This window comes from Lentinula edodes (genome assembly GCF_021015755.1).
Source record: "Lentinula edodes strain Le(Bin) 0899 ss11 chromosome Unknown C8R40scaffold_30, whole genome shotgun sequence".
Lineage (NCBI taxonomy): Eukaryota > Fungi > Basidiomycota > Agaricomycetes > Agaricales > Omphalotaceae > Lentinula > Lentinula edodes.
Window position 1 is genome coordinate 183,085 of NW_025764336.1, and position 27,027 is coordinate 210,111.

Consider the following 27,027-nt stretch of genomic DNA (forward strand, 5'->3'; position numbering starts at 1 on the left):
AACCGCCTAACTGTCCATTGGTGGCCAAGCCCTTATAATCAGGAGGACATACATAAATGATCAGTGTCAAATTTTGCGCCGCGAAACCTATCGAGGGTGTTGGGACGATTACCGGTCTACAACAGGCTAGCATTTATCATCTCTGCGTCAGTCTGAAGTTCTTGTGGGCCGGCACGCGCCGAGTAGAGGAGTAGAGTATCGCCCGTATGATAGACTACATAACAGCAAAACTATTACATTCAATCACAAGCTACCGGAAGGAATTCAAATGCTTCAAGGATGTTGCCTTCAGGGAACATCGACCATCCTTATCCTATCCTGGCATCGCCTTGATTCTGTATTGTTCCGCCATCGTTGTGTCCACGAGTTTTGCACTTGACAGTTCAATGCCTACATTATCACCGTTGTCAAACATGATCAATATCTGCCAGATGTTCGGATAACAGCCAATGAAGGACTCACACACAGTGCAAGGAGCACACAAACAGACCCAGCGAAGATGGGAATACTGAAAGTCTTATCCAAAGCATGTGTAAACACTTGCAAAACCACCTCTTTCTGATCCGTAGCTACTCCTTCAGTGGAGTGAAGAAACTGGACACCGTCCAAGTTCAAGATGTCTTCAAAGTCCACGTGCGCACCTGAGGTGTACTTTGGAATTTCTTTAAGGATGACTGTACCGAAGATGTTCTGGGCAATTGACACCGAGAGTGCGCCACCTAAACCAGTCATGAACATGATAATTGCATCTGGCACGGTTTCGAAAGTTGCGGATAAATATCAAGCCTAAGATAAGGACCACTATTACTCACTGACAGTATGTACGTCCCCAGAAGATACCGCGACCTGAGCGACTATGTAGGGTGTCTGGACGCCTGCTCCTGCTCCGGCTCCTGCCAGAATTTGATAGCTTATCCACCTTGCTGTAGAGGTATTCAACTGAAGGAAAGCAATGAAAACAGAGCCGACCTAAAGCTGAAACTCAGAGACCTGGAGCAGTAATGTCAGCAGTGAAGAATACCGTGAAAAGCATTGCGCCAATTAGTTGAACAAATGCGTAAAGCCCGATAGAGCTAATCGTGGCACCCAACACAATGGTAGACAGAGTTGCAGCAACTGAGTATGGTAGAAAGCGCAAACCAGAGCCGATTGGGGAGACTCCCTTGCAGACCTGTAGTATCGACCATTCAACAAACTCCCCCCTCACAAGATACCACTGACAAACGTTTACCTGGAAATAAAATGGAAGATAATATATGTGTCTGTTGAAGTTGTAAGAACAGCTGCAAGTTCACATGAATGGAAAAAAGCATACGTGAATCGACCGATGGTCAAAAAGAATACATACAGCGCACTGGCGCAGACTGGGCGTTTAGAGACGAGTCGAAATGGCTGGTATGATTGAGGTCGAATCATTGCCTCGCTCATACATAATATAAAACTACCCCACTTACGATGATTGCCCTTTGAGGGTGCATATATTGTGCAATACCGAACCCACAAATCAGTACTGCAGCGGATATGACAAGGCATATTATCATGGGGCTATTCCAACTGTAGCTTGTGCCACCCCAGTGTAATGCTAGAAGCATACAGATCACACTTGCAACTAGTAATGTTGATCCTAGTATATCCATCCGACAGATCTTTTCATGAATAGTGAGTGTCTCCGATAGTTTCTGTCGATTTCCACCATGATCTCTGTAACAAAAGAGGACAACCAACACGATCACGAAACCGAACGGTGCGTTTATCTGCGGAAGAACTTTCTTTAAGCAAAGCCTGACAATGTCATCTGAAATCATAACCACCCAGAAGCACCATCGCCAAGACAAGACGTTCGTGAAAAGGCCGCCTATGGTATTACCATGTATGAGTTTCCGAGCCATGTTGTTAACAGCTCTAGCACAACGACGTACCTAAAAGCGGTCCAACCATATTTGCCATCCCGAACATACTTTGCAAAAATGAAATATACCTCGGGCGTCGGTCTCTTGAAAATAGGTTTGTGACGATGGCCATTCCTCCTGCAAAGATAGCCGCTGCGCCTACTCCGGCAATAGCTCTACCAATAATTAGAACTGAGGAGCGGGATGCAGAAGCTCCGATAATGGAGCCGACTATAACAAACCAAAATGATCTTGCTTTTCTGAGACTACTGATGGTATATGCCTCTCACCTTCAAATATGACTCTACAGAAGACGAGAATTAGACCAGGAAGACAGGGGAAGATGACAACGAATCACATAGCTGAGATGTAAACATATTTCGCGTTGACTAGAGATTCAATTAAGGTAAATAATATCGACGGAATAGTGGTACCTACACATGCTGTAGATGCTTCCCAGAATTGGTTGTAACGGTGTCATGGCAAGCACTAACACAAGGATCTGAATCACCCGAGTATGTGATCATACGGTGATGAATGCATACTGTAGATGCTACCATACCAGCCTACGTCTGTGGAAATCTTCAACGGCCACTCAATCAGGTACGTCTCAGGCTCCGAACAGACTCACCACCAATGGAATGAAATTCAGAAGTGATAGTCGGAATTGCCGTCGCTGGACAGTATTTTCTCAGGAGCTAAGCAGCGACCAGGAAGAATTGTGCCAACCGACGATCGTATTATCGAGTGCTGCCTGGCCGAAGGTTAGTGTATACAGAATGAATACATACTCAGCAATGAGGATGCACGCACTATGAAGGTAGCCACATTCAGGGATATTACGAGGATAATCAGGGTCCACCGCTGAGGAGCGCGATTGTCCTCAATTCTGGTTTTGTCAGTAGCAATATCTTCGTTTTCTACTTGAGGATTCGGAGTTGAGTGGGGCATTCTCGAAAAGAGAGAAAATGGGAGATGATAATAATCATGCACCATCTTCAATTAGAATAAAAAGGGCGAGTACAGGAAAAGTCACGACACTCTAAATCTCTAAACGGAAGAAGAAGTGTCATCCGGGCGTGACTTCACCGTCTATACTCAGAGAGAAGTAAGGCAGGGAGAAGCGGAAATGAAATTTCATACACAGGTAGTATCGTTAATTGATACTTCCTCACGATATCCGATTCGTCGGAATCCGCCACAGACACGATACTAATAATCAATATGTGAAACTATGTAGGAATTACTAGTAGAATCAAGGGAGCGGAAGCACCAACCTGCTACATCTAGTGGCAAGGAACCCTTCGTCCATAATTCGGACTCCGAGCTTCTGGAGAATAGGTCTTCTCTACCGATTCTGAAGGGCCGAGCGCCGCCCCCATTCCCAGACTGAACGCCTTTTAACGGACTGGTGAAGTTGAGGGCATCGGCGACCATGATGCAGCTACCGACAGCCCCGTCGCGAGGAAGGCGTTATAGGCTCGTGTAAACAGTTTGGTTTCTTGCCTTAGTTTCGACTCTTTCGCATTGCCAGTCCTAACTGTCGGAGGGTCACGGCTCTGTCAGTGTAGTTAAGATTGAAGACAGAGAACTCGTGAACGGTCAGGTCATAAAGGAATCGAGTGCATACGAGAACACCGCGGGGGGCAGCACCGAAAAAGGTTATTTGTTGGAATCCGATCTCCGACAGTCTCTGACCATGAATTTGAAGAGCCCAATGTGAAAGATGTGGATCAACCGCTCTTGCAGGTTGCATGTATGTACTGTCAACAGATTTGCAAGCTTGAGCACGGAAATAGGATTTCAAGACACGGGTGTAACAGTACTATATCGAGTTGCGGCACATTTTCCATCGAACGACCATATTTTGTGGTTGGACACACCCTTACGAGTCCGAAATTAATGAAATGTACTATGTAGATTCGTCTTTATAGTCACTTTGAACGTGACTGAGTTGATCGATGATCGATGATGCATTGATGTAATTTTTCCCATGTGACTATTTAGTAACTTACCTGCAGTGCCAAGTTCAAACTATCTGTACATGTTTTTGAGTTTTGTCGCTGGTGCTGTTTGTATCTCAGGCTGCACCTCTGAGCAATGAGTGCCCTATGATTCAAAGGGTTTTATCAAATTTGAGATTTTTTTTTTTTTACTGACCTACAAATTCAAGGCCTCACTTAAATAGCATACGTGTAAGAGCGTGTAAGTGAGGCCTTGAAGCTTGAGGCCTTGAGGACTCGTATATACAGTATGTACATGCCACGCGTAGAGTGCGAAGACCCACTTTCGGACATGAAGTGAGTATTATTCATGCGTTTCTTCAAAACGATCCTTAAAAACGATCCTTACACAGGTTGAATAAAAATGAAGCCCTGAAAGCGGCGGCGTACAAGCACGAAATCTTCATCGCGAAGCTCAGCAAATAAAATTCAAATAGCAGCAAACCCCATTCTTTTGTTTCCCACATCCCAGACACTATAGTAGTGCTTAAGCAAACTGCCCCCTACGAGCTCTAGTCCATCGAATGCATTGATAAGAGTCTGGCACAAGGATGCGTTACTAGCAAAGGGTCCAACACTGAGCTCGCTACTGGGAATGGTTAGGTTGAACGGTGTGCCCTGTTGACTGGTAAAGGTGATGTCGATGTCGGCTGAAAGCGTTGGAATGAGGTCGCAAGCAATGCCGTAAGTTCCCGGTTCCGCCGGGTTGGGCTGAATATCGGGAGAGATGAGAGCATACATCGCCTGAATAAGAGGACAAGCATATGAATGTGAGTTGGACCTGAAAACGTAGCAAGTACCTCCGCGGTATCAGTATCAAAAAGGACGTTGCTCGTTCCACTATCGAAAATAATTGTGCGCTGGGTATTCAGGAGAGATGTAGTCTTTCCATTCACAGAGACACCGGGTGAGCGGAGCTCCCATGCAGCTCCAGACCCAGCCTGAGATGCAAATGTGAGATTGCCTGTGGATACATCTTATTCGAGATGATCCAAGTACAAAGATGACAAAGACATTACCACTGAATTTTGTCTCGTCGATACCTCCGATAGTAAGCTCCGCATTACCGACAGATAACGGTGTAAGAAACATGCCAAATAAGGCTAGAGAGGTCCCCTAAATTTCAGGCGGCGTCTGTGAAAATAAGGAAGGATAGCCTACAGGGAAGTCCTCTGGCGATTAACGCGGCGAAAAATCCTTGTGCTGTTGCGCCCATTCCTGTCCATCATAGAATACGTTACATTGGCCTGGATGTCGTATATAAGAAGCTAAATACCTTGGATTCCACTAAAAGGATCTATATCAAAAGTGGGGGTTTGCTCCGTGATCAAGAAGAGCGACACGTTGGGCGACGACAGACCGCCAACTGACACAGTGTCAGTCGCGCTACGCAAATGGAGTTGAGTGTTATCGCCAATAACAGGATCTACGCCGACTCCAGTCGCAAAAGTGATAGTGCTAGTACGACCGCCATCAACAAAGGTTGAGCTCGCAGATGGGTCGAATTGAATCTGGGAAGTACATGTGGAGCAGAGGGTACCTTATTGGGGGGAGATAGTGGGTTTATAAATAAAAAACAGCATGAAGGAAACGCACTCGCGAATTCCAAAGTAGAGCTTCCTGTATCGAATACGACCTTCAGAAAGCCAAGAAATGAGATAAGAAATCCATAGATTGAACGAAGGTGCGAACTGTGACATCCTGTGGCGGAGTCCCGACTAGAAGAACCATTGATATCCACACTGAGTACTAAACTCGAGATAGTTGACTACGAAGGACGGCACCAACCGGTGATGTTACCGAACCACCTGTAAATTGTGAATATGAGCCCTACACACCGAGCAAGAAGGGATATGTAACTACTACTGACTGTAGGTCTGTACCCTTGAAAAAATCAACCAGCGGAATGTTCGATGGTGATAGAGCTCTTCGTTTCAGCGACTTCCCGGGAGGAGCCACTCGAGAGGAGAGTGTAATCTTTTGAGGGGATAGACTCTCCGCGATAGCAGACAGCAAGAATGTCAGGAGGATACAAAGAGCTCGAAGCATGATATGCTCTAGTACGGAGGAATCGTGTTGGGAGCATCCTACTTATAATCCTGAGTCGGTGTAAATGCGGTTCCATGAGAACGAGAATACAGAAACACGTATTCCATCATTTGGTGGCTTCTGCGAGCATACGCTACATCCAGCTAAAGAAAGAGGTTCCCCGGGGTAGAGATTGAAGACGCTAAAACTTCGGTGATCGGTGATTGCGGTATATCATGTGACTTGAAGTCAATCTTACATGGTGAGTAGTTGACGGTCTTCTTCATCTCTCAGCCTTACCATGTCCAACCCACCAAGCCGTCGCGCGATCCTAAGTCTATACCACTCCACGCTACGTACCTCTAAATCCTTCAGCTCATATAATTTCCGAAACTACTTCATTCGCCGCACAAAGGACACTTTCCGAACTATCCAAGTCTGCTCCTCTCCATCTGCTTTCCGTCTCAATGTTTTTTGAACCTTTTCATATCTTACAGTCGGAATCGGACCCTGCAAGGATACAAAGCCAGTACTCCGAAGCCGTACGGGAACTTGCTGTCCTTCGGCGAAGCGCAATCGTTAACCAGCTATATGGAGGATGGAGATTAGCAGTGGAAGATCAGAAGCCTTCGATGGCCAGAGCTGACAGTTGAACTTGTGGAAGCCGATGTAAGCATACGACAGTCTGTAACTGCTCCAATTAGAAGCGCTGATTCATCCCTTAGAAGCTATTGCCTGCTGATAATTTGTTGTCTTGTACTGGTGTATCAAGTATTTTATGCTCCTCCTATTCGTCGAGAGATCAACCTATGCCCCATATTCATTTTGCTTGTGATCTGACTGTCCCGAAAACAACAACTCCAAGAGTAGCAAAGCTGAACGTGTTCGGGCGTTTGATTATGCTTCCAATCACAAGCTACATATGCCCCTTTGATATATGAAGCGCATGTTTGCTTATCAGGTCATATCCCTCCCCTTCTCCCATCGCTTTTTTTCGGCACATAGTAAATCCCTTCGCTGGGCTGCGCAATGAATGTGTCCAGTGACGCACAGGATGACTGTAGGTCATGCGAGCTCCAGATCCTCACTCCTCGAAATTTCGACGGAAGATTGTATGATTTACTCTCAATCCTCTCGCTATTGCGCTTGGTAAATCTCTACTGTACCAGGCTAGACGGGGCGAAGGACGGCGGTCGACTGCAATTGACAAGGGATAGTTGAGGGATTCCTCAGTGGGCCAAACGTCCGCAGTTGCAGACGCGCTGCAACACCTGAAGGTATGATGCATAAGATTGGCTGCATGTTGCTGTATTTTGGAAGTTCGCACAAATGTAGTAGACTGGGGCATGTATGGTCAGGAATGATTTGAAAGAGCTGGCGATCATCGTTTGTTTGAAGAATGCAAAGAGGGTGCAACGATCTGGGAACGATTCTGGACCGTGAACGTGTATTTAATTTGCCGGCGGCAATTTCGGTAGCTTCCTTCATAACAACTTTCGCCAATTCAGTTATACTGCGCCTCGATGAGCATTAAAGCTCCAAGAAAGGGTGAAAATTACGAGCTCAGCGTCGATCTCAACAGTGAATACCGCGAAAAGCGCAAAGATGCTATCAAGCGAGTCATAGCTTCTATGACCGTTGGTAAAGGCAAGTCCTCCAGTATCGCCTGAAATGACCTTTTCTTCAATCTTCGTAGATGTCAGCGGTCTTTTCCCGGATGTTCTCAAGAACATGCAAACAGACGATCTGGAACAGAAGAAACTTGTATACCTCTACCTAATGAACTATGCCAAAACCCAGCCTGAACTGGTCATCCTTGCCGTCAACACCTTTGTGAAAGACAGCGACGATCCTAACCCTCTCGTTAGAGCGCTGGCAATACGGACTATGGGCGTACTACGAGCAGAGAAGATAATCGATTATCTTTGTGACCCGCTTCAGAAATGTCTTAGAGACGAGAACCCATATGTACGGAAGACTGCAGCCCTTTGCGTGGCAAAACTATACGATTTGAAGCCGGAGTTGGTCATCGACAACGGATTCCTGGAGCAGTTACATGAGATGATTGCAGATAGTAACCCAATGGCGCGTCTTTCAACTCCTTCATGACTAGATTACTCCCAGACTAACTTGGTCATCAGGTAGTAGCCAACACTGTAGCTGCCTTAACGGATATACATATTGCAGCGAGTTCCCAGCCATCTATATCCCCTAACGATCCCGCTTTATTCCCTATATCCTCCTCTATCCTCACGAAACTTTTAATCGCGCTAAACGAATGCTCAGAGTGGGGTCGGGTTGCTATCTTGAACGCGTTGGCTCGATATGTTGCCAAGGACGACAAGGAAAGCGAACATATTTGTGAGCGTGTGGTTCCTCAATTCCAGCATGTGAACGGTAGCGTTGTGCTGGCTGCTGTAAAGGTCAGTGTATCTTTCCAATCTTCTCGGGACTTTCTCTTTTGACTATTTTGATTAGGTTATCATGATCCATATGCGGGGCGTCCGGAGAGAAGACCTCATCAAACAGCTTGTGCGCAAGATGGCCCCGCCATTGGTCACGCTCCTTTCCTCGCCTCCCGAAGTCCAATGGGTAGCATTGCGCAACATCAACCTACTACTTCAGAAGCGACCTGACATTCTATCGAACGAAATGCGTGTCTTCTTCTGCAAATATAACGATCCACTATATGTCAAAGTTGAGAAACTAGATATCATGGTGAGACTAGCTGGAGAAAACAATGTCGATGCACTGTTGAGTGAGCTAAAGGAGTGAGTCGTTGGCGTTTAGATAATGATCTACAACTTAATGTCTTTCTTTCTTCTTTGTTGCAGGTATGCATCCGAAGTTGACGTGGATTTCGTTCGGAAGAGCATCAAAGCCATCGGCCAGACTGCTATCAAAATCGATGCCGCCGCCGAACGATGTGTACATGTCCTTCTAGATCTTATAGACACTCGAGTTAGTTATGTTGTTCAAGAGGCCGTTGTCGTGATGAAAGTTAGTTTCGTCTTATTGAGCGTTCATGAATCACGACTTATTTATATCGCCTGCAGGATATTTTCCGAAAATACCCCTCAACGTATGAGGGTATCATACCCACTCTTTGTGCGAATCTTGACGAACTGGATGAGCCAGAGGCCAAGGCTTCCCTCATTTGGATCATTGGCGAATACGCCAATAAAATTGATAATGCAGACGAGCTTTTGGGTATCTTTGTTGATACCTTCACGGAAGAGTCTTACCCTGTATGTTCACCTCACACCTCGAACTTCAATTACAAGAAGCATGTGCTAATCCTTTGATAGGTCCAATTGCAAACACTTACTGCCGTGGTGAAGCTCTTCTTGAAGAAGCCGGATTCGTCTCAGGGGATCGTCCAACGAATCTTAAATACGGCTACCAAGGACTGTGACTCACCCGATGTTCGTGACCGAGCGTACATTTATTGGCGTCTGTTATCAACAGACCCTGGAGCTGCCAAGGTACTTGATTCTATCCTTCCTCTTGGTCCCCTATCGTACCGGTGTCGCTGTATCCTCGCTGTATTATTTCTGTGAAACGATACAATCGTCATTATTTCTCTGACTTGTGTTATTCCATAGGCCGTGGTGTTGGCACAAAGACCGCCTATTTCTATCCCCAGAACAACAGTAGCGCCGGCATTATTGGAGGAACTCCTCGGGGAGGTATCGAGTCTTGCTAGTGTCTATCACAAACCAGAGGAGACATTCGTTGGTAAAGGCAGGGTGGGAGCAGAATCATTACAACGTAAAACCGAGTAAGTCGTGGTCTAGCAATCTGTCAAATTTGTCTGTTCTGACATATATCTTATGTACCACAGTGCTCCAGACGATCGGTTCTCCACACAAAAAGCTCTACAAACAGTTGCTGCCGGACAGCAAGCTGAGAATCTGCTGTATGTTTCTCGCAACATATTCTGCTATTCCTTGTCACTCAATTGGCATTCATATTTAGTGACTTTGACGATGCACCTGCCGTGGAAGGTCGACCATCTGGTCTCGCCGCAACCGAAGTACTTTCACATACACCGGCAGCTGCAAACCTCCTTGCAGGAACCTCAAGCAATCCACTGGACGATCTCGTGTCGATTTTTGGTGCTCCTGCTACTCCTGCACCTCCTTCTGCCAATTCACATGATATCTTCGGTGGCTTGGGCGTGAATTCAGCTTTCTCTTCAGGTGGTACAGGTTCGCTCGGATCTCCGGCTGTACAATCTCCCTCTGTTGCGGTTCCGCCACTTCAAAAGAATCAGCAGCCTGAGGATGATCTGTTGGGATTGTTTTAGCAGGTAGATATCTCTCCGTAGCCGGTACAGACCGAGGATGTTTTTTTGTGTATCATTTGCGTAGTGCACGTTCTTTTTTTAACAACCACTCGAGTGAGAAAACGGTAAGAATATCCTGATTTCATCGATAGATTGAGTTGCGTTTAGGTTCAGACTGGCTTTTTGGAGACTATTATCCGTTCTCCAGTAGTCAGATGATGTGAAGTTCTAGCCAGAAAGCGACTGTAAAGAACAAGAAGCTTACAAGAAGCGCAGTAACATATATTCATGTGTGCTCCTCACTCTGACGACCACCTATTCAGTATGATCACTGTTTCCACATGGTACACAACGTTGAACAATCTCAGTGGTAAGTTACCACTTATAACCTGCCTCAAATCTGCCTCCAACCTGCCTCTGCCGCCTCTGCCACGCTTCTACCGAACTCCTAAAATATTCTGAAACTATTTTCTTTGCATCCGCGACAGAAGCATCAGGTACGGATACAGTGTTGCACCAAGTATAACTTGGGACACGAGGTTGGTCGCGCGCGCACCCCCATCTATAGATGCATTCCTCTTGTCTCTCGTTCCTACTTCTATTTGTTGGGCCTGTAGCTTCGCAACAGATATGGGATATTGTGAGTATAGTTGTGTACTTCCATTGCTAACATATCGCCTTATAATCTTTCGATACAGTGGCAAACTACATGGGATCGCTCAGGTCTCTTCACCTCCTTGGCCCCTTCAACGCCTATCAACTTCGTCTCGCCCGGTGCAATAGGAAGTGCTGATATAGTTGTAGACGATTCGTCGGTTTTCCAAACAGTGTACGGATTTGGCGGTTCTCTCAGTGATTATTTTGTTCACCTCCCTCTAATTCAAAAATCACACTAACTCCGACTTGAAGCTGATTCTGCAGCTGAGCTTTTGAACAATTTGAAGGTACGCCTTAAATGAACGTCTCTTCTCGAAGGAAATCATTGATAAGAAGGACGTAGACCACAAACTCGAATAACTATTGGGCGTTGTTGGACTACTTGTTTTCACCAACCGATGGTGAGAATTGGTTCATTCCTTGTCTTCGCAATCCACCATATTGACCAGACATTTATCGCATAGGCGCGAATGCAGCAGGCCTCAATTATATCCGAGTACCTCTTGGCGCTTCGGATTTTTCTGCAAGCGGTAAACACTGTGACCCTGTGCGTGTCGTAGATACTGATTCCCATGCACAATCCAGTCTATAACTACGACGAGACAAGCGGCGACACATCTTTTAATAACTTTAATATTAATGCCGCTCCGTCATATGTCTTCTCCGTTCTTCAGGATATTAAATCTGTCAACAGTTGTGGGTACAATCCTCTCTCGATACCACCCAATTCTGAACTTTCTCCCAGATCTCAAAATTCATGTGCTTCCGTGGTCTCCCGTAAGATTTTTGTCTTTCGAAGCCACGTTGGTCCTCACTCTTGTAAAGCCCGGGTGGATGAAGACTTCTGGGTCCATGGATGGCGGGTCGTTATCGTCCAACGAAGTCACCTTCTGTCGGTAAACTTGTTTATTTTTCGTCTCATGGAAATTAATCGACTTGTTGCAGACGCCACATACCTCTTCAAATCCCTACAGGGCTTTCAGAGTAAGGGATTAACGCCTTACGCTATCTCCATACAGAACGAGCCGCAGAACAGCGATACCACCTATCCCTCATGTACAATGTCTGTTGCTGTTGAAGCACAGATCGGCATGGCTCTCAGGAGTATGATGAACAATAACGGTTTCGGCGCTGTAAAGATCATCGGTATTCAAACCTCATCCCTTTGTTTATTCAATTACTGACCCTGCCAAACTCCCGTACAGGATTTGACCACAACTGGTCTGGTGTCTCCACCTATGCAATACCGCTGTTGCAAGCTGCCCCAAATTCATTCGCTGGTGTAGCATTTCATTGTTACGAGGTGAGTAATGAGATAAATTTCTGCACAGATGTATGATTGTCCTCCAGGGCACAGTGAGCGAGCAAGCAGCTTTCCAGACTGCGTTCCCAAACAAAGAAGTTCGTCCATCTTTCTGATAACCTTCAGCCAATATGATCTCACTCGATGTCAAGATTTACTTCACAGGTCAGCATATACGAAGATCTTAAATTTGTTATACCAGCTCTAACGAGCCTGTTCAAGAGTGTACGGGCTCACTTGGAAGTGACTGGTGGAGCGATATCAAGGTAATTCTTTCGCTATACAGCAGTAAGAATTTCACTAACTAACAAGACATCATATAGTGGTACATGGACAATATGTGCGTTGTCTTCCTATTCCTGTGACACGTATGTCGTAATCTTGGGGATCGCTTTTCAGCTTCATTGGTGAGAATATTTCAGAGTGACTGTTCCTATAACTTGACCAATATTTCTGGGAAGGTGCCCTGTCGTATGGTGCATCCACTGGGCTCATGTGGAACCTCGCGCTTGATGGAAACGGGAATCCTTTTCTTCCTGGCTCAGATAGTTGTGGGGGTGGCTGTCGCGGAATTGTCCAGATTAACAGCGACGGAACATACAGCGTTAATCAAGAATGTAAGTCATATTCAGTATTCCGATGGTGGGCGGTTCCCAATGACTTCATAATGCAGTTTATTCCATGGCCCAGGCTTCAAAAGCCATTATTCCGAAAGATGTAGGGGGTCCTTTTGGTCAACGGATTGGAGTCACTATCGGCGGGGAACTGAGCTGGGCATTGATTGTTGGTGCATATGTCACTGGTCGAGTGAACCCAACCGATTGGTTGAGATATTCCATCGTAGTGCTCAACTGTAAGTCAACTTCGTTTTTGTGTCCATATTCTCGTTTCACTGGCATCCACTACAGGGGACGACACCAATAATGGATCCTGGGATCCCGTGGCAGTACCAACAACTATTGAATTCCGAGGAATGCAGGTGCATCTGATATCTTCCGTCTAACTCGAACAGTGTTGATTTTCCCCCAGGCATCGTATACTTTTCCCGTAGGAGTGACAACGTTATGGTGGTTCGGTATGTCCATTGCTCTTGAATGCTAGAAGGATGTTGATAAAATCTTGTCCATGGTTTAGCCCCAGAAACTTCGCTCAATAGCACGAACGCGGAATCCTATGCATTGTATTCAGAAACAGACGGCAAACAGCAACCTCTCCATTTCTTCCAGTGAACATGACAATTTCTGCAAGTGGTCATCATTGTATGCTGAGCCTTGATCTGATCCAATTGCGGTTTACTTCTGAACAGATACACTTCGGGCGTCTTAAGCGGTTCGGGGAAGATGCATGATTGATACGACCTTAATGAATTTGTATTATCTACTCATAGTTTTGTAAACACACACGATTATTAGGCTCGTACTATGGTACCTTTACTTCTACGCAAGGATTTGTTAACACCTACGATGATGTCAAACATCTCTTGCCTTGATTCCCAAACGGGGAGAAGCACAGAGAAAATTCCACTCAGAAGAACCCAGATACTGCCAAACAATTTAGAGATCAAGCTTGCAAACTCGAGGATATTCGTACGCACATACTAACCGAAACCCAGAAGGTATAGAAAGGTTTGCTGTATACATAATGGGAGAAAAACATTGGCAAGGGAACTGCATAGTAATATCAATTTGACAATTTATGTCAAACCAATAGGTCGAGACGTCAATGCTACTCACCTGCTATAGTGACGATGAGTGTCAAGGCCAATGAATACCATGCAGCTCGCTTAAAGCCCTCTTTGAGGACAAAAACATCCACCACGTTCCCATCCACCAAAACTATGACTTCGCGATTGACAACATCAATAGCATTAACTTCACCGTGACCCTCTTCTGTTTTCTCGTCATCTGAGCTACTTGTGTCCGTGCCATCCAGATTAACAATTGCTCTAGTCCCTTTGAAATCATAATTTGCAGGTTCTGTGTATATACCTGGCTGTCAAGTAGATTTTTGAGTGAGATAGTGGCAAGAACGAACTGCAGAGCGACAGTCCAACTGTGATTATTCCAGAAAACAGCAATCCGGTCAGTCCGCTACATACAGCAGAATATGGGTTTGCAAGATTGGTGATATTGATACTACCTGTCAAACTTGGTGAATCCACATATGAATTCGAGAGCGTGGACAGGTAGCCAACCAAGAATCTTCCAACACCCGATCATCCATGCTGCCATTCCGAGTATAGCCCCTAGTATAGGACCCAAAATTACAGCAGGCTTCGTCAGTTTGCTCCATGACACCGTCAGCGCAACAGGAATGACTGCAGGGCTGAGCACAACTCCTCTGTTCATGTGTGTGAGACGGTGGTAGAAGCGGGTTACTAGCCCTTTGAATGTAAACATACTGGACGTAAAATAGCTGTGAAATGATGATGAGAGAACTTTAAGTAAGAGAACTAGGACCCAGCCTCAGAAAGAGATCGTACCCAGCCTAGGTCCACTCCTACTTTGTTGAGCTAGATGAACGGAAGAATACAATTCGTGTCTTCAAGACATAATCATTTAACTTGAAGATAGCGTACAATTACGGCCCATGCACCCATCCAGACTGCCCAAAAGCAGATGAAATAATGGGATACTTTGACAATCTCAGGTCCTTTTGCGTTTGGCCGGAAATATGTTCGGTATATGCTGTAAAAATGTATCGTTTGCGATTGAATCAATCTGCTATACCGGTCCATAAAAACTTACTCATAAGAGCTATCTGTATCAGCATCCGAAATGGAGTCAATACGAAGGAGAACTCACAAGAGACTAGAAACTCCAATCAGTTCCGCACTCGCAGCTGAAGTGACTGCCATAAATACGACCAACAGCACGGCTACGGCTCCGCCCTTCCCCATAAGAACTGCGGCAGCAGCAGGAGCTGCGAGTCCTGCACTTGTCTGAGAAGCAGATAGCGGGCTGGGGTACGTAGGGAATTTTGGCTTCGCAAACCTCAGCTCAACATTCACTCTGTGAACAGACAGTGGCGCACGTTATTGATGAGCCCCCGAGCAGCGAGACCTAATTCATGCTTTCTAAATCACCATATACACAAGTCCATGAAGAGACTGAGCAGAACCTAGACAGGAAGCGAATGCGAATGGCACAGCAAACCAAGATAAGCCCCCTAACATCTGACATTGAAAGAGGTAAATTAATTGAAACCTTGTGAAATATTTCACGCACGTATGCTTTTGTAGTCGAAGTAGGGTGGCTCGCGATTGACTTGATTAATAAATTGAGTTCAAACGCAGAATTAATAGAGTGAATCATTCACGCGTTGCCAATAGCCTGTAGTTTCGAATATCAGTTCGAAATGGATTCAAATCTGTTTACAACATCAGGTACCTTGATCGCAGAATATTCCTGCAAAGCCACTGAGGATAGTTGCAGCTCCAAATACAAGTCCTTGATTGCTCTTCATTGTCAAGTAGCTTCCATTCTGATTACCCTCTACAGGAGTAGTGACCGCTGCAGCTTGAAGGAGATCATATAAGCCTGAGACCCCTTCAGTCTCTTGTGAGGTGCCACTGAACGGTTCTCCGAGTTCTTGGGGGATAATTGCTATACGAATATAGTGCACTTACTAGGTTTTGAAAACAAACTAGAGCTGAGCGTTAGCTATCGAATCCAATCTTTACGAAATGAAAACAAACCTACAATATATATAATTACGAATAAGATCACTGTGTGGCTCCAGTCGCATATGAATGTCGCTCGCAACCCTCTATTAGTAGGATGTCAACGATTAGTCGTGGTACGACTCGGAGGACAGCGTGTTTTGAATCACTAACCCCACAAGGACATAGACAGCGATGCCGATCGGAAGTAACATACACGCAGCATCTGAAAACGGTTTACTACAAGTATACCAATGGTGAAAGGATTCTACCGGTATTCATTCCCGTCAACGCAGTGACTGTAGCCGATCCGCCCACTAATGTGAAGGCGAAGATTGAGAGGAGATTTCATAAGTTATTATGGTATATAATACTCACGTAGCAAGGACCCGCATACGACAAGATTGCATAGAAATCCGTAGAATGTGAACAAGAGATGGGGTCCAGTCCCGAATCGCACTTGGACAATCTGAAGATAGAAGGTGTGAGAAGCCTTGGATTATCACTCAAGAAAGATATGGCCGACTTCAAGGAAAGTGTGCGCGCCATTTGCGTTCATTTTGACTTTTGCGGCGACCATCCCAAAAATAGCTAATTGGATGGTCCCGCCAACACCATACCACCTGAAAATAGTATAACGAAATGAAGTGCAGGGAGAAGAAAGAAAGAGAGGCTGACGTCATACCAAGGTCCACTGATACCAAAAGTGTACGCGGCCGTGCTCGATTGCAAAAGCGTCGCACTCCATGTCCAGGCGCTTACACTGTAGCAATCTCGTGAAGGGATAAGAATAGTGTGATACTACATACGCACATGCCACAACAAACCAGCCCAGGCTTTTGAAAAGATATCAAATGTGACTCGATGTAACGAGTACGAAAATCCAACCTTCACGTTCCGAGATGCACTCTGAAACAGAGTGAATTGATTGTAGTTATCGTGCCATGGGCTAGTGCCCACTTACCGTAAACTCCTCAGAAGACCCAGGTGACATATCAGTGTATCGCGATTGCAAGTATGTCAGGATGAGCATCACTCCCGCAAAGAAAAACCCCACTCCTATGAAGAATGATAATGGAGTGAGAAACGCTATGATTAATTCGACAAGAAAGAGCATACCGACAACGACTCCATATCCGACACTTTGACCTATCCATGAAGATCAAGCTGTGAGAATCATCATTCCGCTACGATCAACAGTCACATTTACTTAACAAAGGCTTGAAATCGGAGGAACTTGCTGACATTGCTGAACCAGTCGTGGGTGATAAAAAGATTCGAGCCAAAACTAATTGAACTTTATATACTCGCGGAACAGTGTGTGGTCATCCACGCCATTGCGAGATAAGGGATAACAGTTCTTCTCGCGCTGGGGAAACTTCAGGAAACTTCTTACCCATTGATAGGATATAATGGAGTCGATAACGATTCACAATTACGCCAGTCTGAAAGTAAAGTCAATTATAGCACGATTCGAGATCTAGTGCAGCCAGCATAGCACACGACGCGCGCGCAAGGCATATAACCACCTTGGGAACAAGATTCAAGTTGTACATTGATCATGCAGGCAGGAGCGCGTGACCGGATGTGAACTCGGCTTAGGCGCTGGTCATCAATGATCATGACAATTGTCTAGATATATATGGATGATGTCCGTCCATGTACATACTTCACATTATTCGTCTGTGTGAGCGGTGACCGAAGCTTGTATTTCAAGTATCATGTAGAAAAAAATGCCTCAGATCAAGTCACAGTTCTAGCACTCCGAGGCCCTTACATAAAGAACTTGAAGAGACCAAGCTACGGTTCGTTTTACAACTCGCTACCCAATCAATTCTTTCTTTTGACGACTTCATGTGCCTCGATCCACTTCTTCGGCACACCCTTTCCGAGCAGATAGTCTACAACAGCTTTGGATTGTTTGCCTTGAACAAGAACCTCCATGCCAGAGTTGGCAGGCTTTCCTGGAATGGGTGAGACTGAAAACAAACATTGAAACAATGTGATCAATCCTGACAGATGAAAAAGAGGGTGGAATAAATAGAATGAATGAGAACGCACTAGATGTTGCACCAGCGCAAAGTTTCCTGAGATCTTCGGATAAGTCCTCTGGGACGATATTGAAAGGTTCAAAACCAGTAATCAACGTCGACAGCTTACGCCCTTGACGTGTCTTCATAACGATTTGTATTGGCGAAAGCTTCCCTTTTCTGCGGAGTATTCAATGAAATCAGAAAAAAGAAGAGATTGATTCGACCCACTTGGTGACGCCCTCATTCCCCGACCTCTTCACCTCGTACCAATTTTGCATCGCTGCCAAAACCTTCTTGACCAATTCATCCCGTTTCATGAACTCCGATTGAGTCTGAGGCCCCGACTCCGCCCCCTCCGTCGAAGATTTTTTATTCTTGGAAGACTTGGATTTCGACTGCGGGGCCACACACAAAGTCAACGCCGCATCGAGATTAATATAGGCTTGATCATGAGGGTTGACCAATTGTCGAGCAGTTATATATGAATCGAGCAACGAACGAACTTCCGGATGGGTGTATAAATTTGAAGTACTATATGTCCGCAAGTTTTACGTCAGTAGCAAATTTGAAAAAGAATGACTGCCAACTTTGCACCCATCGCTTCAAAAAGCGCAACACTAATTAAATGAGGCTTCCAGAACTCTTGAACTTCGAGTTCTAGTTCAGCAGCAGCACGCTGTTCTCTCTGCTTCACCTCCTGTAACACCTTTCTTGCAGCTTTCGCCTCGACTTCACGGACCGTTGCGAACGGACGATGTACCTGGACATCGGGATGTGAACTATTCACAGCTGTGATCAACACGTCCGTTTGTGCTGAATGCTTTTGAGGTGCCTTGGTAGTGATTAACCCTGATTTCTCCGTGGATTTCAAGAACGCGGTCAGTGACTTGAAAGAAGAGCTTTTAACCGTTATACTGTAAGGATCGGGACTAGACGAGTCGTAGGGAGGCGAAGTATCTGCGGGGGAAGACGAAGATGGTAGGAGGACAAGTTCTGGAAAGTTTGGTCGACTAGGAAGGATGTGATTAGCGTAGAAGATGGTAGCAGGAATAGGAAAAGTGAACGCGGGTGCGTCGATATAACGGGCGATGACTTGAATCAAGGACATGCGAAGAAGTTGGCTGACTTCGTCCGGAGTGTATACCGGGGCCCTGGTTCCGTCCGGAGCATCCGAAAGGGAGGAGGGCTCTGGTACAACAACTGACGTATCTGCATCCACAGGAACATGCATTCCTTCTTCCTCTGTATCTCCCGCCTTCTCCAAGTTCACGTCTTCGTCTTCCTTCATCGGCAAATCTTGAGGAATATCTCCTTTCGATCCCAATTCCCATAAATGGTCTTTCCACGTATGCAGAACATGAACAGCTTTCCCCTTCTCTTGGCCGCTATCCTGAAGTTGATCGCTGGCTACAGCCATACGACCGACAGCAAGGGGCGGAGACAGCATCGGGATATCGCCTATACGTTCATACTTGCATATCGAGACCAGTTGACCCTCGCTCAAGGACTGAGGGCAGTGAACCACTGTCTTCAAAGGTTAGAATCAGTTTGGTATGGTAGACAAATCTAAATGAAGCGGACTTACCTCCAGGTATCATTAAGTCTGCACCGCCACTCAGTATAGGTATAACTGCCTTCGGTGTAAATAATGAAGGTAGGAGTTTGTGATTTTTCCATAAAGTGTATATGGTTGGAATTATGAGCGCGTCTTGTTGTTGAAAATCTCCTTTTCCTAACGTAAACCAGAGAGGATCATGATCACCATCACGCGCAAGGTACGCGATCTGCATAAAAGTCAGGTTAGACTCTATCTAGCATAGGTATGGAAAGGATAACTTCACCCCAGGCTCGTTGAGATGAGTCTTGAATTTGATAGATAAGATACCTTCTGGAACCAGCACATCTGCTTCCTCGATGCTTATCGAGAACAAGGAAACAGCTTTGAGCTTCAATTTCTTCCTATCTGAGGATCTCAGTGGGGAGGACGTCTTCCAATTACTTACTGGCTTCTTGAACATGATGGGTTAAGGCGAAAGGGACGTCTTGAGCGCTAGTGACTGAGCGGATGGCGCTTATTTCATCTTTTCGTCTTTCACTGGTCTTCGAAAATGCCTAGAGCAACCTCTGACCGTTTTTCTCGAGCTCATCAATCTTCCGCCAAAGCATCTTCTTCAAAATCCAAAGATGCCTCATCATCTTCCGCAAGGAACCCCATTTTTAATACCGAACGATTCGGACAACATATTCTCAAAAATCCTCAGGTTGCACAAACGTACGTTGCCCATCTGGCCTCCTGATGTCGTTGAATTGAACTCATAGGCTGATAGTATTGTTGAAAAGGTATACTTGATCTTTGATCACAACCATAACTAACAACGAACATCAAGGCAAATCTCAGGCCAACAGATAAAGTCCTAGAAGTCGGTCCTGGTACTGGAAACCTCACAGTAAAGATACTCGAACAGGCGAAACATGTCACCGCAGTAGAGATGGATCCTCGGATGGCTGCTGAACTTACAAAGCGTGTTCAGGGCAAGTACGTTGACACACTCCCAAAATATGTATTTTATTATGCTCATTGACTCCTGCAGGCCGGAACAGCGCAAACTCGATATAATTATTGGAGATTTTGTCAAAGCCGAATTACCCTACTTTGACGTCTGCATCTCCAACACCCCCTACCAAATCTCATCTCCTCTCATCTTTCGTCTGCTCTCTCATCGGCCCCTCCCTCGCGTCTGTATCCTCATGTTCCAACGTGAATTCGCTCTTCGGTTGGTAGCGACTGCCGGGAGTACACTTTGGTCTCGTCTATCAGCGAATGTACAGCTTTATGCCAAGGTTGATTATCTGATGCACGTTGGGAAAAACAACTTTCGACCGGCACCGATGGTGGAAAGTAGTGTCGTACGGGTTGCACCAAGGGATCCTCCCCCACCTGTAAGATTTGAAGAGTTTGACGGGCTGGGAAGGATATTGTTCAGCCGACGAAATAAGACTGTACATGGCAATTTTATGGCAAAGGGGGTGATACCGATGCTGGAGAAGAATTGGAGGACATATTGTTCTGAAACGGATCAGGTTAGTTCACCGTCTTTAGTTTAACCAGACTTATCTACCATTTAAGCAGATGGTCGAAGACGAGGTTGATATGAAAGCCAAGGTCGAAGAAGTTCTCGAGCAAACAGGGAACACGGAAAATCGAGCTGCCAAAATGGATGTTGATGATCTTCTAAAGTGAGCCCCTTTCCAAATGTCATATAAGCAAGAGATTAAGCAATGGTAGACTCCTCTACGCCTTCCACAAAGTCGGGATACATTTTGCATGATGATATCTTTGTCTGTGTATGTATGATGACTATCTCTTCCGTTATTTGAACAGCATTCTATCTATTACCTCTAATACGGCCACTTGAATCTCGCCATAATTGAACGATAATATTGCAACGCACGTATAAACCCAATTCTATGAGAAGTACCAGGTATAAAAAAGCTACCGGAGACATGTAATGATTCTGGGCTAAAGTGACGAATACAAGGCAAACAATTGCTCTCAGATTTCTTCGTATTGGAGTTGAATCTCTCTGCCACAGCTTAACGACGCCGATCCCGATTGGCTGGTGCCGGCGAGGGGCTGTCGATATCTTTAGCCTTTCGTCTGAGTCCTTCGGATGGACTGCCAAAATCGGGAACACTTCCGCCTCGGCGATCTCTCATTAGATATGGATCGCGAGCAGTGACTTGAACTCGACTACTATCACGATAATCTTTAGAGTTGTCGCCTGACGGGGGAGAATAGATTTCATCTTGAAGCACCATATCATGATACTTAAGGAAGTCGTCAACTGATCTCGCGTAGGCGGCGTGTATTTGGGCAAAATCCTCGGTCTAGAGGACACATGAAGGATACGTTAAATGATTTGGTGTTGTTGAGGAACAATCATACCTTGGGTGGTTGATACGTGAAGTTATTTGACGGAGTGAACCAAGAAGGCTGACTCGGAAAGGTAAAATCCTGCTGTTCCAGTAGGGAAGATATACACTCCAAAAACGCGGGATTATAGCTTTTTGCAGGTTGTTCAAGTACAAGGGGCTCATGGTGATATCTGAGCTCTGGAAGGAGGTTGTCAGGGATGTTGATTTTTGGAATTTCTAGAATACGCCTGCGGCGCTTCTTAGGAGGTGTTCGGTCTTTAGCCGCCGCTGCTTCGTCCTGACTCTTTGTGACGGAGTCCTGGAATGTTCCGATGAAATCATCGACAGATCTTTCCTTCTCTTTGTCAAAGACCAGAAGGGACCAGTACATGCCAATAAATAAAAAGACATTGTAGGTGGTCGGACCATTTGGAAAAGCTTTGAATGCGAAGTCGACTTGCTCCCGAAGTTGAGGTATACAAAGCTCTAAGGTATTGACAGAGGTCTTACTAGCTCCATTGGGCTGCCTATTGGCCTGAAAGGCACCGAAGTCTTCATCTTCGTCCTCATCTTCATCCTCATCCTCGGAGTCTGTAAGCTTATTCTTGCCCTTCTCCTTCTCACTTTCTTTCCGCTTTTTAGGATCGTTATGACTTGAAGCCTTGGCCTCCAGCCAAAATACAGGGGTTAACTGGAGAGATTCAGAATCAAATAGACATGCAGCACAATCAGGGACTCGGAAACGCGAGCTTTGGGGAACAGCAAACAGAGCCTGATTATGACACTGCAGTCTGATCTGAGAATTACTCTTGCATTTGGCAACAATGCATATGTCGCTCATGACGCGATTCAACAGTGGATAAAGCCGACACTCAAGGGCCGGTTGAGATTGAGCTAATTGAATGTCGCTCTCAATCAAGCCAAAGGAGTCAGTCTGGCTGTAAATAATGACCTGGTTTTCTATGAGCCTACTGCTGCAGAGACAATAGAATCTCAAGTACACACATTTGGATTGTCCGCCGTTAGTTGATGAAGCGCAGTAGTGTTAAATGCTTGAGGAGCCATCAGCAGCAGAAATTGACTTGTTAAGGATGAAAAAAAAACAGAGGGCTTATATATGTATACCGAACTTGCAAATTCGGTATGATCTCGTGTACGGTGTTACAAAGGTTTGTAAACATCTTCGAACAACCAGCGATTCGTTGTTTTGCGCGTGACAAGGCTTGATCATGACAAGTCCTGCTTGTTCTTCCTTTGATCTTGTTCCTTCCTTTTGCTCCAATTTCGGGAATTTTGGCTTGTAGTCTAGAAGTTGGAAACACTTATGCTTGTATGACGCCTGATGTTGTGGAGTTTATAATTATAACGGTGGCGCGTGCACAATAGCTTGTGCTATAGCACGGAGACAAGCAGTGGTTGATGATCTGCAGAGTCTCTATCTATCCTTGTTTCTCGAAGCTGAAAATCCAACAAGACACCATTTACAAAGATTTTCCCACAGTGGCTGCTCGGCCCTGATCGGCCCAAAACATCATATAAAAAGCGCTTCGTTCAACAAACAACCCATCTTTCTTTGTCCGAGTCTGCTGCAACCATGTCAGTCATCGAAAATATCTACAAACCGTGCCGCCGTCCTGATCCTGAAGAAGCACCCGCTCATGTCAGTTGACTGTATGATTTGTTCCGCTCTAATTTCACTGAACCTTTTCACAATACAGATAAAAGTGGCTTCCAAGGATTATCCTAAGGGAAAGGCACTCCCAGAAAATCTCAAACTTGATCGTGAACGTCTAAAGGACTTCTCATATGACAAGCCTTACAAGTTATTCTATGGGTTCGGAGTAAACCTTCAGGACTTCATTGAGTATCACCAGAAGCACAATCTTCCCAAACCACCTCCTACCACTAAGCTATCAATTGTGAGACAGTGTATGGTACACCAAGTGCTGGAAGACCTACAGAAGCATTGTGACTTTGACTGGTTCGAACTGCACTTGGCCATGGCAGTGGAATACAAGTACATATTGGTCATCTATGATTCTTACACCTTTGACCGTGCAGAAATGGAAGATGCCATTGAACAAGAAATTTACGAGGTCTTGAGGGACAGAATGGAGGTCTGTAAGAACCAAGAACCGCGGTGGTTCCGTACCTTCTACGATATCTATCAGTCAGTTTTATTTCGTCGAAATTGATCTCATCCACTGACTGTAAGTTTCAGTTAGCATTCAAACTTCACTGGTTCTAAATATTTTGACCATGTTATTATCAATGTTATGTATATTGTCTCGATTGCTTATTCCCCTCTGATCTATTTTCACTGAACATTTGTTACAATAGATTGTATAGCTTTCTGTATGAAGTTGTATGATTGTACATAGTAGAGTGAATGGAACATATGTGTTGCAAAGGTCATCAATGAATGCACTGTGAAGCTCATGAGGACACAGGCCTAAGACCTAGGTTCAAAGCTTTAAAATTTCAACTAGAAATACATCACACAAACTGGACCTTGATACTCAGCAGCATCTGTTCCTTCCAATAATTCGGAGCCGAGATTGAGAACACGAGTATAGGTCTGCTCGAAATGGCGGTACGAAACCCAGGTCCCTTCCTCGCGCAGACAGGATAGGATTTGTAAAATCCAAGTTGCGCAGGTCCATCCTTGAGGCCCATATCTTCCAGGATATCGCCAACCAGAATCGGAGGCAGGAAAGTATTCAACCATCCTAAGAAATGAATCTAGCGTGTAATTCGAAGTGGTGAAGAGATGGATGATGCCTCTGAAAGCACTCGAATGGTGGATATTGCATTGAGCAAATGAATGAACATATGCACCATTGGAGTTTCTCTTGAGTTCAAGAGTCAGAACTGGCTGAGAGGCCCACGACAATGCTTCCGATGCTACCATGACCCAGTGGAAATAAGAAGGAATATTGTGGATACGACTTCCTGTGATCAAGTAGAGTGCGACTCCTACATGTAAAGGCATGGCGTCTACAGATTTATTAGCACCAAACATCATATCAACCACGTCAGAACCATTGTTATACCTGTGAAAGGAGTTGAGGTAAGGAGTATATGAATTTACCTCTGGATGTACTGCATCTTATATGATTTCAATTTGACCCACAAAAACGAAGAACAAAAAAAAAACAAATGCACGACCTTGTAATATAAAGAGAAAGGAGGGCTATATCTCATATGATTACAACTTGACCCACAAAAAACATAAGAACAAGCACTGCACAACGTTGTAAATGAGGAAACAATTCATCATAATTCCTTTGTCCCTAAATTCAATGCGGGATAACAGTTTCAGAGATCCAACCTTGGCTCCCAAGATCGAGACCATCCAATCAGTTCATCAGCTTCGTTTTCTAGGTCATACGGAGGAATGAACTTCCTCAAGTCATCGATCCACTCTTCTGCAATAAATTCTGTCCAATTTGCCTTGACATACTCCCAATGAGCAGGAAGCCAGCCCGCGCACTCCCAGTCAATCAGGCCAGTGACACGATCACCACTAACCATGATGTTCCTCATCGCTATGTCATTGTGAGTGAACACAACAGGGTGCCGTAAGTCATGAGCATGCTTAATGAGTCCCACAAACTCTTCTGGGATGTTGAAAATTTCCGCAAAGCGTTCTACGGTGAATCCCTGTCTTCTTTGTAAGTTCATCTGCTCCTCGTCGCAATAAGGCCCATAAGGACGGTCGACACACAATCTGTGGTCCATTATCGGGCCTCCAAGGACATTGCATATGAAGGGAGGGGAATGAGGAGGAGGTACAATTTCACGTAGCTGAGAGATATAGTTGCGAAGTTGAGCTAGTATGTGGTCCCTGCTATCTTGAGAATACGCCTTCCATTGACGACGAGAGAGTTCTTTCCCAGCGATTCGCGTCATAAAGATGTGATGTCTTCCCCGGTACCGCAGCACAACGAAAACTCTCGGAACAGGGATATTTGTATGTTGAAGAACAAATTTCATAGTGGCAACTTCTACTGTTGCATCATCTCCGATGCCCAATATCTTGACAAACACGAAGCGTCCAAAAGTAACTAAGAGAAGTGGATGATGAGTACTTCTCACCTTAATAGAGGTTGCTTACTGGACCATACTTTCCTGACGACGTTTTCCACTCTGTCCAAGAACCAAAGGAGTCGACCACGAAAAAAACGAGATGAACGCAGCATTGGATGTACGCGGCTGGTAGTAGTACGTGGTTAAAAGAGCAAAATGCGCGTGACATGCGACTCGGATCCAGGTCATCTGCTCATGTCATGCTGACCGTCCTGGCCTATACTCAGCTACAAACATGTCAATTATTGAGGATATTTACAAACGCTGTCCCCGTCGTGATCCCAAGAAAGCTACAGAGGATGTCCGTCTGTCATATGATTTCGAGTATCTGCTCATACATATACTTATTTCTTCGCAGTTGAAGGCAGCCTCTGAGGATTATCCAAAGGGAAAGGCGCTTTCAGAAGAATTACAACTTGACCGTAAACGTTTGAAGGACGATTCATATATGAGGCCTCGCAAACTATTCTATGGATTCGGAGTGAACATCCAGGACTTCATTGATTATCACCAGAGGTACAATCTTCCCCGACCGCCTCCTGAAGATGATCGGTCGCTGTTGTGGTTGTATATGATGGACCAGGTGCTGGAAGACTTGAAGAAAACTTGCCACTTCTATAGATTCAAGCGTGAACTAGCCATATCAGTTTAACACCGGTACATTCTGGCCATCTATGATTCATACACTTTTGACCACGGGGAAATGGACAACGACACGGAACAGCGGATATATGGAGAATTGAGGGAGAGAATGGATGTGTGTAAGAACCAGGAACCGCGATGGTTTCGTCCTTTTCCTGATATATATGAGTCAGTCTTTATATCTTTGTTGAGGTCAATCTTACCTGTTGACCGTAACTTTTAGTTAGGTTCATTGTCCATTGACTCTGGAGATTTAGAGGACCCACTCGTCGAGGATATTCCCTTCAAAATCCTGTTGATCAGTCTATTCTAATGCTCCCCTCTGCTTTCGTCAAACATTGAATTGTCACATATTCTCTCACCTTTGTTCAATTGAACTGTACATTCTTCTTCCCCTCAAAACATACTTCTAATCATTTAACTCAGGCAAACTTTCATCCTGGTTGTTATCTCTGTGAAATGGAATGTATATTGTCCCTTCCAGTCTTCGTAATAATGCCCTTGGGTGGTATGTCAGGC

General features: G+C 45.2%; 12 protein-coding genes across 12 annotated transcripts; 6 read left to right on the forward strand and 6 right to left on the reverse strand.

Moving 5' to 3' along the window:
* Positions 1–313: 313 nt before the first annotated feature.
* C8R40DRAFT_1173378 (major facilitator superfamily domain-containing protein) lies at positions 314–2,840 on the reverse strand (the record flags this gene model as incomplete). Its single annotated transcript, XM_046232007.1, has 15 exons — positions 314–424; positions 487–749; positions 813–969; positions 1,022–1,171; positions 1,232–1,262; positions 1,316–1,392; positions 1,455–1,855; positions 1,920–2,120; positions 2,180–2,193; positions 2,248–2,278; positions 2,328–2,378; positions 2,435–2,461; positions 2,521–2,565; positions 2,619–2,643; positions 2,703–2,840. 15 exons carry the CDS (start codon positions 2,838–2,840, stop codon positions 314–316), a joined length of 1,722 nt encoding a protein of 573 aa, XP_046083718.1.
* A 1,223-nt stretch (positions 2,841–4,063) lies between these two features.
* Positions 4,064–6,122, reverse strand: C8R40DRAFT_1116350 (acid protease). Its single transcript, XM_046228605.1, has 9 exons — positions 5,763–6,122; positions 5,681–5,700; positions 5,585–5,610; positions 5,489–5,528; positions 5,169–5,432; positions 5,054–5,110; positions 4,912–4,995; positions 4,693–4,856; positions 4,064–4,636 (listed from the first exon to the last, which is right to left on the reverse strand). The coding sequence occupies exons 1-9, from the start codon at positions 5,939–5,941 to the stop codon at positions 4,322–4,324; spliced, it is 1,149 nt and encodes a 382-aa protein (XP_046083719.1). The 5' UTR covers positions 5,942–6,122; the 3' UTR covers positions 4,064–4,321.
* Positions 6,123–6,221: 99 nt separating this feature from the next.
* On the forward strand, positions 6,222–6,573 carry C8R40DRAFT_1162080 (uncharacterized protein; the record flags this gene model as incomplete). Its single annotated transcript, XM_046230207.1, has 2 exons — positions 6,222–6,356; positions 6,418–6,573. The coding sequence occupies 2 exons, from the start codon at positions 6,222–6,224 to the stop codon at positions 6,571–6,573; spliced, it is 291 nt and encodes a 96-aa protein (XP_046083720.1).
* An 870-nt stretch (positions 6,574–7,443) lies between these two features.
* C8R40DRAFT_1162081 (adaptin N terminal region-domain-containing protein) lies at positions 7,444–10,229 on the forward strand (the record flags this gene model as incomplete). Its single annotated transcript, XM_046230208.1, has 10 exons — positions 7,444–7,567; positions 7,617–8,005; positions 8,062–8,343; positions 8,399–8,691; positions 8,755–8,920; positions 8,977–9,168; positions 9,229–9,405; positions 9,526–9,701; positions 9,765–9,839; positions 9,899–10,229. The coding sequence occupies 10 exons, from the start codon at positions 7,444–7,446 to the stop codon at positions 10,227–10,229; spliced, it is 2,205 nt and encodes a 734-aa protein (XP_046083721.1).
* A 547-nt stretch (positions 10,230–10,776) lies between these two features.
* On the forward strand, positions 10,777–13,397 carry C8R40DRAFT_1173381 (glucan endo-1,6-beta-glucosidase; the record flags this gene model as incomplete). Its single annotated transcript, XM_046232008.1, has 19 exons — positions 10,777–10,848; positions 10,907–11,060; positions 11,118–11,152; positions 11,209–11,266; positions 11,330–11,395; positions 11,451–11,561; positions 11,611–11,757; positions 11,811–12,011; positions 12,071–12,168; positions 12,216–12,266; positions 12,321–12,333; positions 12,391–12,434; positions 12,492–12,508; positions 12,568–12,575; positions 12,630–12,785; positions 12,842–13,021; positions 13,077–13,147; positions 13,198–13,243; positions 13,303–13,397. 19 exons carry the CDS (start codon positions 10,777–10,779, stop codon positions 13,395–13,397), a joined length of 1,623 nt encoding a protein of 540 aa, XP_046083722.1.
* A 179-nt stretch (positions 13,398–13,576) lies between these two features.
* C8R40DRAFT_1051975 (Na+/solute symporter) lies at positions 13,577–17,076 on the reverse strand (the record flags this gene model as incomplete). Its single annotated transcript, XM_046224738.1, has 25 exons — positions 13,577–13,709; positions 13,763–13,835; positions 13,902–14,144; positions 14,203–14,307; positions 14,363–14,508; positions 14,570–14,583; positions 14,651–14,680; positions 14,747–14,888; positions 14,973–15,151; positions 15,202–15,230; positions 15,289–15,343; positions 15,396–15,434; positions 15,487–15,500; positions 15,558–15,749; positions 15,866–15,936; positions 16,004–16,055; positions 16,102–16,146; positions 16,208–16,298; positions 16,356–16,452; positions 16,515–16,592; positions 16,643–16,665; positions 16,718–16,738; positions 16,794–16,888; positions 16,949–16,978; positions 17,040–17,076. 25 exons carry the CDS (start codon positions 17,074–17,076, stop codon positions 13,577–13,579), a joined length of 2,034 nt encoding a protein of 677 aa, XP_046083723.1.
* Positions 17,077–17,370: 294 nt separating this feature from the next.
* Positions 17,371–19,916, reverse strand: C8R40DRAFT_1116369 (eukaryotic translation initiation factor SUI1 family protein). Its single transcript, XM_046228606.1, has 6 exons — positions 19,704–19,916; positions 19,448–19,646; positions 18,450–19,386; positions 18,091–18,393; positions 17,891–18,039; positions 17,371–17,808 (listed from the first exon to the last, which is right to left on the reverse strand). Exons 1-6 carry the CDS (start codon positions 19,878–19,880, stop codon positions 17,660–17,662), a joined length of 1,914 nt encoding a protein of 637 aa, XP_046083724.1. The 5' UTR covers positions 19,881–19,916; the 3' UTR covers positions 17,371–17,659.
* Positions 19,917–19,970: 54 nt separating this feature from the next.
* On the forward strand, positions 19,971–21,191 carry C8R40DRAFT_1052135 (S-adenosyl-L-methionine-dependent methyltransferase; the record flags this gene model as incomplete). The annotated part of the gene is made up of 6 exons (XM_046224744.1): positions 19,971–20,134; positions 20,190–20,202; positions 20,250–20,398; positions 20,454–20,943; positions 20,993–21,099; positions 21,149–21,191. The coding sequence occupies 6 exons, from the start codon at positions 19,971–19,973 to the stop codon at positions 21,189–21,191; spliced, it is 966 nt and encodes a 321-aa protein (XP_046083725.1).
* Positions 21,192–21,456: 265 nt separating this feature from the next.
* Positions 21,457–22,842, reverse strand: C8R40DRAFT_1173385 (uncharacterized protein; the record flags this gene model as incomplete). Its single annotated transcript, XM_046232009.1, has 3 exons — positions 21,457–21,750; positions 21,809–22,729; positions 22,783–22,842. 3 exons carry the CDS (start codon positions 22,840–22,842, stop codon positions 21,457–21,459), a joined length of 1,275 nt encoding a protein of 424 aa, XP_046083726.1.
* Positions 22,843–23,329: 487 nt separating this feature from the next.
* C8R40DRAFT_477787 (uncharacterized protein) lies at positions 23,330–24,112 on the forward strand. Its single transcript, XM_046235185.1, has 3 exons — positions 23,330–23,437; positions 23,496–23,947; positions 23,999–24,112. The coding sequence occupies exons 1-3, from the start codon at positions 23,372–23,374 to the stop codon at positions 24,000–24,002; spliced, it is 522 nt and encodes a 173-aa protein (XP_046083727.1). The 5' UTR covers positions 23,330–23,371; the 3' UTR covers positions 24,003–24,112.
* Positions 24,113–25,095: 983 nt separating this feature from the next.
* On the reverse strand, positions 25,096–26,055 carry C8R40DRAFT_1173387 (kinase-like domain-containing protein; the record flags this gene model as incomplete). Its single annotated transcript, XM_046232010.1, has 2 exons — positions 25,096–25,844; positions 25,905–26,055. The coding sequence occupies 2 exons, from the start codon at positions 26,053–26,055 to the stop codon at positions 25,096–25,098; spliced, it is 900 nt and encodes a 299-aa protein (XP_046083728.1).
* A 2-nt stretch (positions 26,056–26,057) lies between these two features.
* C8R40DRAFT_1116375 (uncharacterized protein) lies at positions 26,058–26,892 on the forward strand. The gene is made up of 3 exons (XM_046228607.1): positions 26,058–26,167; positions 26,225–26,662; positions 26,774–26,892. The coding sequence occupies exons 1-2, from the start codon at positions 26,102–26,104 to the stop codon at positions 26,516–26,518; spliced, it is 360 nt and encodes a 119-aa protein (XP_046083729.1). The 5' UTR covers positions 26,058–26,101; the 3' UTR covers positions 26,519–26,662; positions 26,774–26,892.
* The last annotated feature ends 135 nt before the right edge of the window (positions 26,893–27,027 follow it).

What these genes read in the sequence shown, in the direction of transcription:
- C8R40DRAFT_1116369 (XM_046228606.1), bottom strand. Translation starts at nt 19,880, where the DNA reads ATGTTCAAGAAGCCAGTAAGTAATTGGAAGACGTCCTCCCCACTGAGA. An exon ending in AGACTTAATGATACCTGGAG is followed by an intron (nt 19,387 to 19,447) that starts GTAAGTCCGCTT and finishes CTTTGAAGACAG; the next exon opens with TGGTTCACTGCCCTCAGTCC. An exon ending in TTGCGCTGGTGCAACATCTA is followed by an intron (nt 17,809 to 17,890) that starts GTGCGTTCTCAT and finishes GTTTGTTTTCAG; the next exon opens with TCTCACCCATTCCAGGAAAG.
- C8R40DRAFT_1116375 (XM_046228607.1), top strand. Translation starts at nt 26,102, where the DNA reads ATGTCAATTATTGAGGATATTTACAAACGCTGTCCCCGTCGTGATCCC. An exon ending in CCAAGAAAGCTACAGAGGAT is followed by an intron (nt 26,168 to 26,224) that starts GTCCGTCTGTCA and finishes ATTTCTTCGCAG; the next exon opens with TTGAAGGCAGCCTCTGAGGA.
- C8R40DRAFT_477787 (XM_046235185.1), top strand. Translation starts at nt 23,372, where the DNA reads ATGTCAGTCATCGAAAATATCTACAAACCGTGCCGCCGTCCTGATCCT. An exon ending in CTGAAGAAGCACCCGCTCAT is followed by an intron (nt 23,438 to 23,495) that starts GTCAGTTGACTG and finishes TTCACAATACAG; the next exon opens with ATAAAAGTGGCTTCCAAGGA.
- C8R40DRAFT_1116350 (XM_046228605.1), bottom strand. Translation starts at nt 5,941, where the DNA reads ATGCTTCGAGCTCTTTGTATCCTCCTGACATTCTTGCTGTCTGCTATC. An exon ending in GTGGTTCGGTAACATCACCG is followed by an intron (nt 5,611 to 5,680) that starts GTTGGTGCCGTC and finishes TGGTTCTTCTAG; the next exon opens with TCGGGACTCCGCCACAGGAT. An exon ending in AATCGCCAGAGGACTTCCCT is followed by an intron (nt 4,996 to 5,053) that starts GTAGGCTATCCT and finishes GGACCTCTCTAG; the next exon opens with CCTTATTTGGCATGTTTCTT.